The 15,414-nt window shown below is 38.3% G+C and overlaps 1 protein-coding gene across 1 annotated transcript in view; it reads left to right on the forward strand.

Annotated features, from left to right (window-relative positions):
- The first annotated feature begins 301 nt into the window (after positions 1–301).
- lrmp (lymphoid-restricted membrane protein) overlaps positions 302–15,414 on the forward strand; it is a 167,561-nt gene continuing 152,448 nt past the window's right edge. The window contains exons 1-3 of the mRNA XM_061984670.1: positions 302–509; positions 9,571–10,212; positions 14,175–14,264. Coding sequence (XP_061840654.1) covers positions 9,582–10,212; positions 14,175–14,264 — 721 coding nt within the window. The 5' untranslated portion in view covers positions 302–509; positions 9,571–9,581. The remainder of the gene's footprint in view (positions 510–9,570; positions 10,213–14,174; positions 14,265–15,414) is intronic.

Raw genomic sequence — 15,414 nt, forward strand, 5'->3', positions numbered from 1 at the left:
TGACAACCTTCCGGGACCAAACTTGAGTGAAGCCCTGAAGGTTGTAAAAATATATTTTTTATTGATTGTGAAAATGAAAAGGTGTGTTTTAATGTTTCAGAGTCCCTCAGTGTATTGCTAGAATAAGAGCTATTGTCAGTGGGTGTAGTTCCACCTTTTGGCCGCATTGTGCCGCTGTGGGCTAGAATAAGAGCTTGTGTCAGTGAGTGTAGTTCCGCCTTTTGGCCGCATAGTGTCGCTGTGGGCTGACTTTTAAGCGTCCTGATCTCCCCGCCAAGCTTTTCAACAGGTGCAACCTGGCTACTTACTGCGCATGCGCGTGTCACGGACGATCACATCGGAGATTTTTCCAATCAAGCTCGTGACAGAAACACAAACTCTAAACTAAAATTGATTTTGTGTCTTTTGTGAACACAACTCGAAGTAAAGTGATTTATTTGGTGTCTAACTGCTGCCTTCGGAGTCTCGAGTGGTGGAAAAGCGGAAAAGAAGTACTTTCCCCTTAACTGGTACGTGAAATGATTGTCTGTTTAGTCGACGACTACTGCATTGTTCGACGATTAATCGTATTATTTGATCAACGAAGTAGCAAATGAAGAAACATTCGTGCGCCAGCTGATATATTAGCTCGTTAACTCTGCACACCTGCTGCCTAATTAGACCTTTAAGCCTAATTAAGTCTTGTATTTACATTATTATCATAACTGCAGCTAATAACAATTAATACTCAACCTGACTGCTATGTTAAGTATATTACAATGTTTGTTGTGTATTATTGACAACAAGCAGCTTATCTCCAACCCAGAGGGGCCTAACTTTTTCCACTGAGGGCCACACACTGACAAATAAAGCATGCGGGGCCATTTTTGATATTTTTCATTTTCAAAACCAATACAATATAGATTTTTTTTTCATCTTTTTAGGGCTCCCCTCAACTTTGGTCCTAGAAGGGTCTCAGTCATAAAAATGTAAAAAAAAAAAAAAAAAAGTCATATGTGTATATATTTAATTATTAATCACTTGATCAACTGCAAGTAACTATTGGTTATGAAGTTAAAAACAATTCTATGTATACGTTATATTTTATTCTGTTTTATGCCCTTTTTGTCAAAGACGACCCCCCCCCCCCCCCCCCCCGTAAAATTAAAAGGAAATAATTTGATGTGAAGTATTTGGAGCCTTACATGGGTCAATAATTCATAACATTAATTTCAATTCATTATTATTTGAGCAATGTCGTTTTAAAAAAATTATTGTGCTCTAAAAGGGCCCCAGTCCTAAATTTTATAATATATATATATATATATATATATATATATATATATATATATATATATGCAGGCCCGGCCCTAACCAATCTGGCGCCCTAGGCAAGATTTTAGGTGGCGCCCCCCCACATCGGCAGTGAAGTGTATATACTCACAAGAAGCCGAATAGCTTTGTCTTTGACCTTTTTTTTTTTACTTACAACTATACCTAATATATAAAGGGGTGGAAAAGTGACTATTACCTGCAGGGCAAACATTAGCTAACCAGAAGGCAATAACAATATAAACAAAAAACACCTGCTTAAAAGATCTAATACAAATGTCCCTGAGGAATGTAAGGTGGGAGTACTGTAATTACCCAACGTTACATTATTATTTTCCATAACAATTTAGCCCCCTCCACAATATTAACCCGACGTTAAAACAGAACTAGCTATTTATTGATTAGCAATTGCCGAATCATGTAACATTAGCTTAATGCTAAAAAGCCAGGTTACTATCACATTCTGTAACAGACAAATAATTTCATGGAGGCTAACGTTACCTACCTGCTACTTCTGTCTTTTCTCGTTTCTCCTCCTCTTCTTTTCTCTTTTTTCTTCCCTGGGCACCTGACAGTTTTGGCCGTTTTGACATCTTGTGTTGATTTTTTGATGTGGTGACGTCCAAAAAGAGTCGTGATACGGGAAGGGAGGGGGCGCACCGTGCAGGGGGAGGGCGTAATGTTGTAACAAATAATATTTCTATTAAATAGGCTTTACTTTGCATTTTAATTAACGTGGGATTATTTTTTGTATTTAGAAATAATAATACCAACTTTTCTTTTTTTTTTTTTTTTCTCCAACATTTGTGGCACTGGCGTGGCGCCCCCTGATGGACGGCGCCCTTAGCATTTGCCTATACGGCCTATGCCACGGGCCGGCCCTGTATATATATATATATATATATATATATATATATATATATATATATATATATATATATATATATATATATATATATATATATGTATGTATGTGTGGGGGGAAAAAAATCACAAGACTATTTCATCTCTACAGGCCTGTTTCATGAGGGGGGTACCCTCAATCGTCAGGAGATTTTAATGGGAGCATTCGCATACCATGGTTTATATAGGGCACAGAGTGGGTGGGTACAGGCTGGCCTAGGGGCGTGGTGATTGGTTCATGTGTTACCTAGGAGGTGTTTCCGTCTATGGCGGCATGTTGTTACAATTTCGCTGCGCTTGTTGAGGGATGACAGGTCTGGACGGTAGATAATAAACAGTTTCTCTTTCAAGCATAGGTTGCATCTTTTATTACCACTATTGTAAGGTGTGCTGGATGCAAGAATTTGCCATGTTATTGAATATTCAACATTATTGTCTTTGAGGTCCCAAATGTGTTTGCTGAGTTCTGTGGTATTTCGCAGGTTTTTGTTCCTGAAAGAAGCCTTGTGGTTGTTCCATCTGGTTTTGAATTCACCCTCGGTTAATCCTACATATGTGTCGGATGTGTTAATGTCCTTGCGTATTACCTTAGATTGGTAGACAACTGATGTTTGTAAGCATCCCCCGTTGAGGGGGCAATCAGGTTTCTTTCGACAGTTACATGCTTTGTTGGTTTTGGAGTCGTTCTGACTGGGGGTCGACGGCTCATTTGCAATTGTTTTGTTGTGGTTTGAGATGATTTGTCGTATATTGTTCATGCAGCTGTAGCTCAATTTGGTGTTGTTCTTGTTGAATACTTTTCTTAGGGTGTTGTCTTTGGGAAAGTGTTTGTCAATCAGGTTGAGGAATTTGTGTCCAATGTTCGTTGAGACGTTTTTGCTGTATGGGGGGTTGTACCAGATGATGCCGTTTCGTTTTCTGTTCTTTTTTGGCTGGTTTCCTGGCGTGGGTTCATAGGTGAGGGTGAAATTGTATCCGCTTTCATCAAGGGCTTTTTGGTACGGGGGGGTTGCTTGGTCAAATTCAGCTTTGCTAGATGACAGCATCGATAGCCTTTTATTGATTCCGGTAGGTATTCTTTTCGTGGTGGTGGGTGGATGGTTGCTGTCATGGTGCACGTATTGGAGTGTTGTGTTGGGTTTCGTGAATGGTTGGTAGCTGTTATTTCTCAGGTTGAAAGTGACGTCAAGAAAGTTGACGGTTTGCTTGTTGGCTTCAATCGTGATCCGTAGGCCGTTCTCTTTGAAAATTTGGCATATGCGCTTCTTGGTATTCTCACTGCTCCTTGGCGAGGCGCTACACACTGCCAGTCCGTCATCACGGTAAATACCAAGGTTCAGATTGAGGCTAGCGAGCTGGGAGAGGAGGAAACTCCCAACGGACTGGCAGTGTGTCGCGCCTCGCCAAGGAGCAGTGAGAATACCAAGAAGCGCATATGCCAAATTTTCAAAGAGAACGGCCTACGGATCACGATTGAAGCCAACAAGCAAACCGTCAACTTTCTTGACGTCACTTTCAACCTGAGAAATAACAGCTACCAACCATTCACGAAACCCAACACAACACTCCAATACGTGCACCATGACCGCAACCACCCACCCACCACCACGAAAAGAATACCTACCGGAATCAATAAAAGGCTATCGATGCTGTCATCTAGCAAAGCTGAATTTGACCAAGCAACCCCCCCGTACCAAAAAGCCCTTGATGGAAGCGGATACAATTTCACCCTCACCTATGAACCCACGCCAGGAAACCAGCCAAAAAAGAACAGAAAACGAAACGGCATCATCTGGTACAACCCCCCATACAGCAAAAACGTCTCAACGAACATTGGACACAAATTCCTCAACCTGATTGACAAACACTTTCCCAAAGACAACAACCTAAGAAAAGTATTCAACAAGAACAACACCAAATTGAGCTACAGCTGCATGAACAATATACGACAAATCATCTCAAACCACAACAAAACAATTGCAAATGAGCCGTCGACCCCCAGTCAGAACGACTCCAAAACCAACAAAGCATGTAACTGTCGAAAGAAATCTGATTGCCCCCTCAACGGGGGATGCTTACAAACATCAGTTGTCTACCAATCTAAGGTAATACGCAAGGACATTAACACATCCGACACATATGTAGGATTAACCGAGGGTGAATTCAAAACCAGATGGAACAACCACAAGGCTTCTTTCAGGAACAAAAACCTGCGAAATACCACAGAACTCAGCAAACACATTTGGGACCTCAAAGACAATAATGTTGAATATTCAATAACATGGCAAATTCTTGCATCCAGCACACCTTACAATAGTGGTAATAAAAGATGCAACCTATGCTTGAAAGAGAAACTGTTTATTATCTACCGTCCAGACCTGTCATCCCTCAACAAGCGCAGCGAAATTGTAACAACATGCCGCCATAGACGGAAACACCTCCTAGGTAACACATGAACCAATCACCACGCCCCTAGGCCAGCCTGTACCCACCCACTCTGTGCCCTATATAAACCATGGTATGCGAATGCTCCCATTAAAATCTCCTGACGATTGAGGGTACCCCCCTCATGAAACAGGCCTGTAGAGATGAAATAGTCTTGTGATTTTTTTTCCCCCCACACATACATATATTGCGCTCTACTACGGTATCGAGCACTATTTTTTGGATAACCTTATTAAGACATATATATATATATATATATATATATATATATATATATATATATATATTAGTGATGGGTTGATGAGGCGTCATGAAGCGTTTCGACACATTGCAAAACTGTATTGATACTGTGTCGATACTGTGTCACTAAATACTGACATCTGCTGGACATTAAAAATCCCTACAGGCAACCTATGGACCGACTCAACTGACACTGATTTTATGCCCTAGTACAGGGGTCACCAACCTTTTTGAAACCAAAAACTACTTCTTGGGTACTGATTAATGCGAAAGGCTACCAGTTTGATACACTATTAAATAAATAAATATATTGTCATTTGTAAGTTACACGTAAGTGTGATTTAAACAAGAATAGCTAAATAAATAAATTTATATATATATATATATATATATATATATATATATATATATAAAAATGGGTATTTGTCTGTCATTCCGTCGTACATTTTTTTTCCTTTTACGGAAGGTTTTTTGTAGAGAATAAATGATGAAAAAAACACTTAATTGAACGGTTTAAAAGAGGAGAAAACACGAAAAAAATTTAAATAACATTTTGAAACATAGTTTATCTTTGATTTCGACTTTTTAAAATTCAAATATCAACCGACAAAAAGAAGAGAAAAACTAGCTAATTTGAATCTTTTTGAAAAAATTAAAAAAAGAATTTATGGAACATCATTAGTCATTTTTCCTGATTAAGATACATTTTAGAATTTTGATGACATGTTTTAAATTGGTTAAAATCCAATCTGCACTTTGTTACAATATATAACAAATTGGACCAAGCTATATTTCTAACAAAGACAAATCAGTATTTCTTCTAGATTTTCCAGAACAAAAATTTCAAAAGAAATTCAAAATACTTTGAAATAAGATTTAAATTTGATTCTACAGATTTTCTAGATTTGGCAGAATATTTTTTTTTAATTTTAATCATATTTCACAAATATTCTTTGTCGAAAAAACAGAAGCTAAAATATTTATTCTTTACAATAAAAAATAAAAAAAATTACTTGAACATTGATTTAAATTGTCAGGAAAGAAGAGGAAGAAATTTAAAAGGTAAAAAGGTATATTTGTTTAAAAATCCTAAGATCATTTTTAAGGTTGTATTTTTTCTCTAAAATTGTATTTCTAAAAGTAATAAGAAGCAAAGTAAAAAATAAATGAATTTATTTAAACAAGTGAAGACCCATCCATCCATCCATCTTCTACCGCTTATTCCAAGTGAAGACCAAGTCTTTAAAATATTTTCTTGGATTTTCAAATTCTATTTGAGTTTTGTCTCTTTTAGAATTAAAAATGTCGAGCAAAGCGAGACCAGCTTGCTAGTAAATAAATACAATTTAAAAAATAGAGGCAGCTCACTTGTAAGTGCTGCTATTTGAGCTATTTTTAGAACAGGCAAGCGGGCGACTCATCTGGTCCTTACGGGCTACCTGGTGCCCGCGGGCACCGCGTTGGTGACCCCTGCCCTAGTATATACAATAATATAAATCAAGTCATCGTATTTCATTTAGGATTATTTCATATCTTCATTTAAATCAAAATATATTTTTATCTTTTTTAGATACAGTCAATAAATAATGTGAACATGTATCATAACATGGAAATCTAAGAGAACGTGTTGTGGATGATTGTGGACTGGGAATTGTTTTAATTTGATTTTTTTACACATTTTTATTAAAAAAATAAATAAATAAAAGTTTTTCCGACGTATTACATTTTAGACGATTTCTCTTCTTAGTTATTATTTCTCCGGCTGTAGAAAAGACACGCTCACAGGGCACAGAGGAGGCGTCAGTGCGACACAGTTGGCGTATCGGTCACGTGACCAAAACAGCTCATGATCGGTCACGTGACTTTCTAAAAGCGGTACGCGCACCGACACAGGGTTTTGCTCTATGAGCTCGACGCATGCGCCGATGCATCGGTGTTGCCGGACCCATCACTAATATATATATATATATATTCTTTACTTTTAACACTTTCAACATTTTGTCGATCATTTTTATATGTAAAAAAATATTTGTTTTATGCCCTTTTTGACCAAAAATATGTTTTTCCCCAACAAAAATGTCAAATGTGAATTATTTGATATGAAGCAATTGGAGCCTTAAATGGGTCAATAATTCATAATATTATTAGGGCAGCACGGTGGAAGGGGGGTTAGTACGTCTGCCTCACAATACGAAGGACCTGAGTAGTCTTGGGTTCAATCCCAGGCTCGGGATCTTTCTGTGTGGAGTTTGCATGTTCTCCCCCGTGACTGCGTGGGTTCCCTCCGGGTACTCCGGCTTCCTCCCACCTCCAAAGACATGCACCTGGGGATAGGCCCCTCCCACCTCCAAAGACATGCACCTGGAGATAGGCCCCTCCCACCTCCAAAGACATGCACCTGGGGATAGGTCGATTGGCAACACTAAATGGTCCCTAGTGTGTGAATGTGAGTGTGAATGTTGTCTGTCTATCTGTGTTGGCCCTGCGATGAGGTAGCGACTTGTCCGGGGTGTACCCCGCCTTCCGCCCGATTGTAGCTGAGATAGGCTCCAGCGCCCCCCGCGACCCCAAAGGGAATAAGCGGTAGTAAATGGATGGATAATATTAATTTCAATTCATTATTATTTGAGCAATAATAGATCAACTTTGTTGATTATCAGTTTTTATAATAAAAAAAGAAGTGTTTTTTTTTTTATGGCAAACGCACAAAATAGGCAATATTTTTCCCCAAAATATTTTAAAATTGAATATTTGTAAGTAATTGGAGCCTTAAATAAATCAATAATTCACAACACTGATTTTAATAAATTATTTTTTGAGCGATGACCGTTTAAAAAAATTTTTTTATTTAAATACAGCTGTCATGGCAGCTTTTGTGTTGTTTTCTGGTTATATTTCACCTGTTTGCTCTTTTACTCCGCCTTTTTTGTAGTAGTATTCTTAGACTGTGCTGCTGAGCCGCACTTTGAACACCCCCGTCTTAACCACTGAATAAATTACCGGTAGATACAGGTAAAAGCCAGTAAATTAGAATATTTTGAAAAACTTGGTTTATTTCAGTAATTGCATTCAAAAGGTGTAACTTGTACATTATATTTATTCATTGCACACAGACTGATGCATTCAAATGTTTATTTCATTTAATTTTGATGATTTGAAGTGGCAACAAATGAAAATCCAAAATTCCGTGTGTCACAAAATTAGAATATTACTTAAGGCTAATACAAAAAAGGGATTTTTAGAAATGTTGGCCAACTGAAAAGTATGAAAATGAAAAATATGAGCATGTACAATACTCAATACTTGGTTGGAGCTCCTTTTGCCTCAATTACTGCGTTAATGCGGCGTGGCATGGAGTCGATGAGTTTCTGGCATTGCTCAGGTGTTATGAGAGCCCAGGTTGCTCTGATAGTGGCCTTCAACTCTTCTGCGTTTTTGGGTCTGGCATTCTGCATCTTCCTTTTCACAATACCCCACAGATTTTCTGTGGGGCTAAGGTCAGGGGAGTTGGCGGGCCAATTTAGAACAGAAATACCATGGTCCGTAAACCAGGCACGGGTAGATTTTGCGCTGTGTGCAGGCGCCAAGTCCTGTTGGAACTTGAAATCTCCATCTCCATAGAACAGGTCAGCAGCAGGAAGCATGAAGTGCTCTAAAACTTGCTGGTAGACGGCTGCGTTGACCCTGGATCTCAGGAAACAGAGTGGACTGACACCAGCAGATGACATGGCACCCCAAACCATCACTGATGGTGGAAACTTTACACTAGACTTCAGGCAACGTGGATCCTGTGCCTCTCCTGTCTTCCTCCAGACTCTGGGACCTCGATTTCCAAAGGAAATGCAAAATTTGCATGGTTGGGTGATGGTTTGGGGTGCCATGTCATCTGCTGGTGTCGGTCCACTCTGTTTCCTGAGATCCAGGGTCAACGCAGCCGTCTACCAGCAAGTTTTAGAGCACTTCATGCTTCCTGCTGCTGACCTGCTCTATGGAGATGGAGATTTCAAGTTCCAACAGGACTTGGCGCCTGCACACAGCGCAAAATCTACCCGTGCCTGGTTTACGGACCATGGTATTTCTGTTCTAAATTGGCCCGCCAACTCCCCTGACCTTAGCCCCATAGAAAATCTGTGGGGTATTGTGAAAAGGAAGATGCAGAATGCCAGACCCAAAAACGCAAAAGAGTTGAAGGCCACTATCAGAGCAACCTGGGCTCTCATAACACCTGAGCAGTGCCAGAAACTCATCGACTCCATGCCACGCCGCATTAACGCAGTAATTGAGGCAAAAGGAGCTCCAACCAAGTATTGAGTATTGTACATGCTCATATTTTTCATTTTCATACTTTTCAGTTGGCCAACATTTCTAAAAATCCCTTTTTTGTATTAGCCTTAAGTAATATTCTAATTTTGTGACACACGGAATTTTGGATTTTCATTTGTTGCCACTTCAAATCATCAAAATTAAATGAAATAAACATTTGAATGCATCAGTCTGTGTGCAATGAATAAATATAATGTACAAGTTACACCTTTTGAATGCAATTACTGAAATAAATCAAGTTTTTCAAAATATTCTAATTTACTGGCTTTTACCTGTACATCTGCATTTGGTTCATATGCTATGAAATGTTGAAAAAAGGCTATTTTCCTTCTCACTCTGTATGGTCAGACTCCAGCCTCATGGATTACTACAGCCGGCTTCCAAGGCGACGCCACAACCCGGTGGACAGCATCTGCCGCAAGCTGCAGACCATTCGCTGGCGCGGTGACCGCGAGCCCAATTCCCCCTTCCAGATCCCCAAGCTCTCCTCCAGGAGCTTCGACAGTCCGCAGTGCGGCCTCAGGCGCAACCTGGAAGCCATCCTGAAGAAGGGCGCCCGCTGCAAAGACCAGCATCAGAAGATGCCCAGCTCTGCTCATCCCCAGAACAACAACATGGGTCCCCCTGTGCCGCCCTGCACCCCCGCGAGCCCCTCCCCCACGCCGGCCAACGTCACCTACACCATCACCAGCACCTTTGGCAGTGACGTGAAGCCCTTCAAAGCCTGGCAGAGGTACTGCTCCACCCCCTTCGGCCACTCCAAAGACTCCCCTTCCTCGGTGTTCACTGGCAGCGGCGCCCAGACTGAGTCCAGCGAGAGCCCGCCGCTCTCTTGCACCTTCACCCCCATGCCCAGTACCAGCACCAGCACCAGCACCAGCACCAGATCCTACTGCCTCAACTTCAGCTCTGCCAACACGGGGAACTCCTCAGACTCGGACCTGCCCTATCCTGCCCTGGTAGTCAAAAGACTGTCCCTGGGAGACGGAGGTAGGCCCAAACCGCAAATTCTAGAAATATAGTTTTATGGGGTGTCAAAAAAAATTAATTTTTGAATGAATCGCAATTACCGTATTTTCCGCACCATAAGCCGCCCTGGGTTATAAGCCGCGCCTTCAATGAACGGCATATTTCAAAACTTTGTCCACCTATAAGCCGCCCCGTGTTATAAGCCGCATCTAACTGCGCTAAAGGGAATGTCAAAAAAACAGTCAGATGGGTCAGTCAAACTTTAATAATATATTAAAAACCAGCGTGATGTGGGCGCGCATGGAGTCGTATATCAACATGGACGGAGCTGCGTGAAAAAAGCCACCCGGCCTCTTCGCGTAAACTTCCCTTAACCACTCGCTCATCTTTTCTTCATCCATCCATCCCTTCGAGTTAGCTTTTATGATGACGCCGGCTGGAAAGGTCTCTTTTGGCAAGGTCTTCCTTTTGAATATCACCATGGGTGGAAGTTTCTGGCCATTAGCATGGCAAGCTAGAACCACAGTGAAGGACGACTTCTCATTCCCTGTGGTGCGAATATTCGCCGTACGTGCTCCCGTTGTATCCACAGTGCGGTTCACAGGAATATCAAAAGTCAGTGGAACCTCGTCCATGTTGATAATGTTCTCTGGCCGGATCTTTTTTTCAGCTATCTTGTTTTTACAATATGCACGGAAAGTAGCCAGCTTTTCTTGAAAGTCTTTAGGCAGTTGCTGTGAAATAGTAGTCCGTGTGCGGATGGAGAGATTGCGTCTTTTCATGAACCGGAAACACCAAGAAGCACCACCTTTAAAATCATCCAGGTGAAGTTCGCTTGCTAGCGCTGTTGCCTTCATTCGAATAGTGATGGTGCTGACACTTCTGCTTGCTGCTCTCTGCTCTCTTCGGCATGACTTATTGCCTTAAGTTTAAATTCTGCGTTATACGCGTGTCGCTTTGTAGGAGCCATTTTGTGGTCTTTACAGATGTAAACACACAAAGGAAATGAAACGTAATACCCGCGCGCTTCTTCTTCTACGGGGGCGGGTGGTTGCTTACCGTAGAAGAAGAAGCGCTTCCTCTTCTACGGGGGCGGGTGCTTACCTTGGCAGTTGCTTACCATAGAAGAAGAAGCGCTTCCTCTTCTACGGGGAAAAAAGATGGCGGCTGTTTACCGTAGTTGCGAGGCCGAAACTTTATGAAAATAAATATTTATATTAATCCATATATAAGGCGCACCGGGTTATAAGCCGCACTGTCAGCTTTTGTGAAAATTTGTGGTTTTTAGGTGCGGCTTATAGTGCGGAAAATACGGTATTTGTAACAACTCTTAATGGTTGCGTCTAGGTTTGCAAAATTCCAGGAATTTTCAAAGTTGGAAACTTTCAATGGGAATAAACATTGAATGCAACATGATAGATCTTGCAGAATGATTATTAGCTCAAACAACCTGATATAATGCAAATTCATTTATTTCAGCACTATAATTGTGTGTAAATGTGTTTATCAGTTTTTAATTCATCCCTTCTTTTGCAGTATATTTGATTTATATTTGTAATCAGTCTGACCTAAACCTTGAAATTAATCTTTTGTGATTAATTAATGACATGCTTTCATATCATTTAACATGGTTGTAAAACTGTAAGTAGGTTAGATGTAATTGTTGAATATGCCTAAGAAAAAGAGTGAGATTACTAATTCAGTGTTAATATTCCAGTGGGCTCCGGGCCCCTTGTAGTGGAAAAGTTGGGCCCCGAGGTCAAAAAGGTTAATAACCCTTATTTAAATACATTGTAGATATTATAATTTCTTTAAAAAGTCACAAATCTAACTTTTACATGGGTTTCGATACAATGGTTTCAATTGAATCAGTGCGTTTTTTTAGTGCATGTAAACATGCCAAGTGTGTTTGTATGGAACAGTGATGTTGGCTTTGGGGTGGGATGGGGGGCCCCCATCAGGAGCCTTGTGTATGGGGTCCCAGAATTTGGTGCGACGCCCCAGTTTATATTATTATTCAAAATAATAATAGTAAGCCCATTTTCCCTGCATTTGAAAAGTTTGAATTTTTTATCATTTTTTTCGTAGTTTTTAAGAATAATTATCCCCAAATATGCCCATAATAATAATAAATAGATGATTTTTTTTTGGTGTAGAATCTTAATGTGTGAATGTCCAACATTCATAATAATAATAATAAATGGTGTTTTTTCGTTTAGAATCTTAATGTATGAATGTTGGACATTCACACATTGATAATAATAATAGATAATTTTTTTGGTGTAGAATCTTGTGTGAATGTTTGACATTCTCACAATAATAACAATAAAAATAATAATAAATAGATAATATTTTTGGTGTAGAATCTTAATGTGTGAATGTTGGACATTCATGATAATAATAATATTATTTTTTTTTTTTTGGTGTGGAATCTTATGTGTGAATGTTGGACATTCTCACAATAATACTAATAATAATAATACATGATTTTTTTTTTTGTAGAATCTTGATGTGTGAATGTTGGACATTCACACATTCATAATAATGATGGTTTTTTTGGTGTAGAATCTTAATGTATGAATGTTGGACATTCTTACAATAAATAATAATAATAATACATTATTTTTTGGTGTAGAATCTTGATGTGTGAATGTTGGACATTCACACAATAATAATAATAATACAATAATAATAAATAGGTTTTTGGTATAGCATCTTAATGTGTGAATGTTGGACATTCACACAATAATAGATTATTGGTGTAGAGTCTTGTGTGTGTGAATGTTGGACATTCTCACATAATAATAATAATAAATGGATGATTTTTTGATGTAGAATCTTAATGTGTGAATGTCCAACATTCACACATTCATAATAGTTTTTTCAGTGTAGAATCTTAATGTATGAATAATTTTTTGGTGTAGAAGCTTGATGTGTGAATGTTGGACATTCACACAATAATAATAATAATAATAATAAAATAATAATAAATAGGTTTTTGGTGTAGAATCGTAATGTTATTATTGTGTGAATATTGGACATTCACACAATAATAATAATAGATTTTTGGTGTAGAGTCTTGTGTGTGTGAATGTTGGACATTCTCACATAATAATAATAATAAATAGATGATTTTTGGTGTAGAATCTTAATGTATGAATGTTGGACATTCACACATTGATAATAATAATAGATAATTTTTTTGGTGTAGAATCTTGTGTGAATGTTGGACATTCTCACAATAATAATACATGATTTTTTTGGTGTAGAATCTTGTGTGCATGTTGGACATTCACACAATAATAATAATAATAATAGATTTTTGATGTAGCATCTTAATGTGTGAATGTTGGACATTCACACAATAATATTATTAATAATAATAATACTAAATAGATGATTTTATTGGTGTAGAATCTTGTGTGTGAATTTGAGTGTGAATGTTGTCTATCTGTGTTGGCCCTGCGATGAGGTGGCGACTTGTCCAGGGTGTACCCCGCCTTCCGCCCGAATGCAGCTGAGATAGGCTCCAGCAACCCCCACGACCCCAAAAGGGACAAGCGGTAGAAAATGAATGGATGGATGGCCCCAGTTTATTTTAATTCTATATATGATTATATATTCTGATGAATTGATTGCAATCATCACAAGTGTGCAGTAACATTTTGAGGCTAAAGCTGGTGAGTGTACACACATGTGGACTAATTAGCAAGAACTACAGGAAGTGTGGGGAAACCCCAGGAAGTACCAGCGTGCTTTATTTCTGCATCAATGACTCTTTGTGCCTTTCACGTCCTTCCAACTCCACTTCCAAAGTTTGTTCGGATAAATGTTTTTTTTGGAGTAAAAGTGCATTTCTTTCTGCAATATTCCATTGGCACAAAGTGGAAAAAAATAAAAAATAAAGTATTGAGGTGGTTGACCTTTTGAAGCAGCCTGGAGGAGCGTCTGCATCATGTGCTTGCTGTCTGCTCCATGCACAGGAGACGCCAACAACATGGCAGAAGTCAGCCTCATCTGCGAAGAGAATCTGCTGGACACCATCTTCCACGCCTGCGACACGCAGCGCAGAGGTAACACACACACACACACACACACACTCTCTCCAGCCAGTCACTCAAACTTCCGTAATGATAAAAAGTATTTTGTATCTTTAAGTGCAAAAGGGCATATGTTGCCTCGTTCAACTTCTAACCTTTATGAGGGCGCAAATGTTTTACTTTAACAAAAAACATTGAATTGATTGATTATTGGCACCAATATTTGGCATTTGGATCAGTATCCATCTCTTTTTTTCCAATATCGGCCATTTTTTTTTATTTACATCAGCATAGATGATACATACAGATATGATACCAGTATTTAGTATTCAAAATAATAGTAAGCCCATTTGCCCTGCATTTGAAAAGTTCACATTTTTTATCTTTTTTTTTTTTAGTTTTTAAGAATTCTTCCCAAATATGCCCATAATAATAATAATAGATGATTTTTGGTGTAGAGTCTTGTGTGTGTGTGAAAGTTGGACATTCTCACAATAATAATAATAATAATAGATTTTTTTGGTGTAGAATCTTAATGTATGAATGTTGGACATTCACACATTGATAATAATAATAATAAATAGATGATTTTTGGTGTAGAGTCTTGTGTGTGAATGTTGGACATTCTCACAATAATAATAATAATAAACTATTTTTTTTCGGTGTAGAATCTTAATGTATGAATGTTGGACATTCACACATTCATAATGTTTTTTTCGGTATAAAATCTTAATGTACGAATGTTGGACATTTACACATTGATAATAATAATATTACTTTTTTTGATGTAGAATCTTATGTGTGAATGTTGGACATTCTCACAATAATAATGATAATAATAAATGATTTTTTTTGCTGTAGAATCTTAATGTATGAATGTTGGACATTCACACAATAATAATAATAAAAAACATGATTTTTTTTTTTGGTGTAGAATCTTAATGTATGAATGTTGGACATTCACTCATTGATAATAATAATAATAAAACTAATAAATAGATGATTTTTTGGTGTATAATCTTGTGTGACTGTTGGACAGTCTCATAATAATAATTATAAATAGATTATTTTTTGGTGTAGAATCTTATGTGTGAATGTTGGGCATTCTCATAATAATAAATTGATTATTTTTGGTGTAGAATCTTGTGTGTGAATTTTGGACATTCTCAAAATAATAATAATA

Source organism: Nerophis lumbriciformis, linkage group LG25 (assembly GCF_033978685.3).
Source record: "Nerophis lumbriciformis linkage group LG25, RoL_Nlum_v2.1, whole genome shotgun sequence".
NCBI lineage: Eukaryota > Metazoa > Chordata > Actinopteri > Syngnathiformes > Syngnathidae > Nerophis > Nerophis lumbriciformis.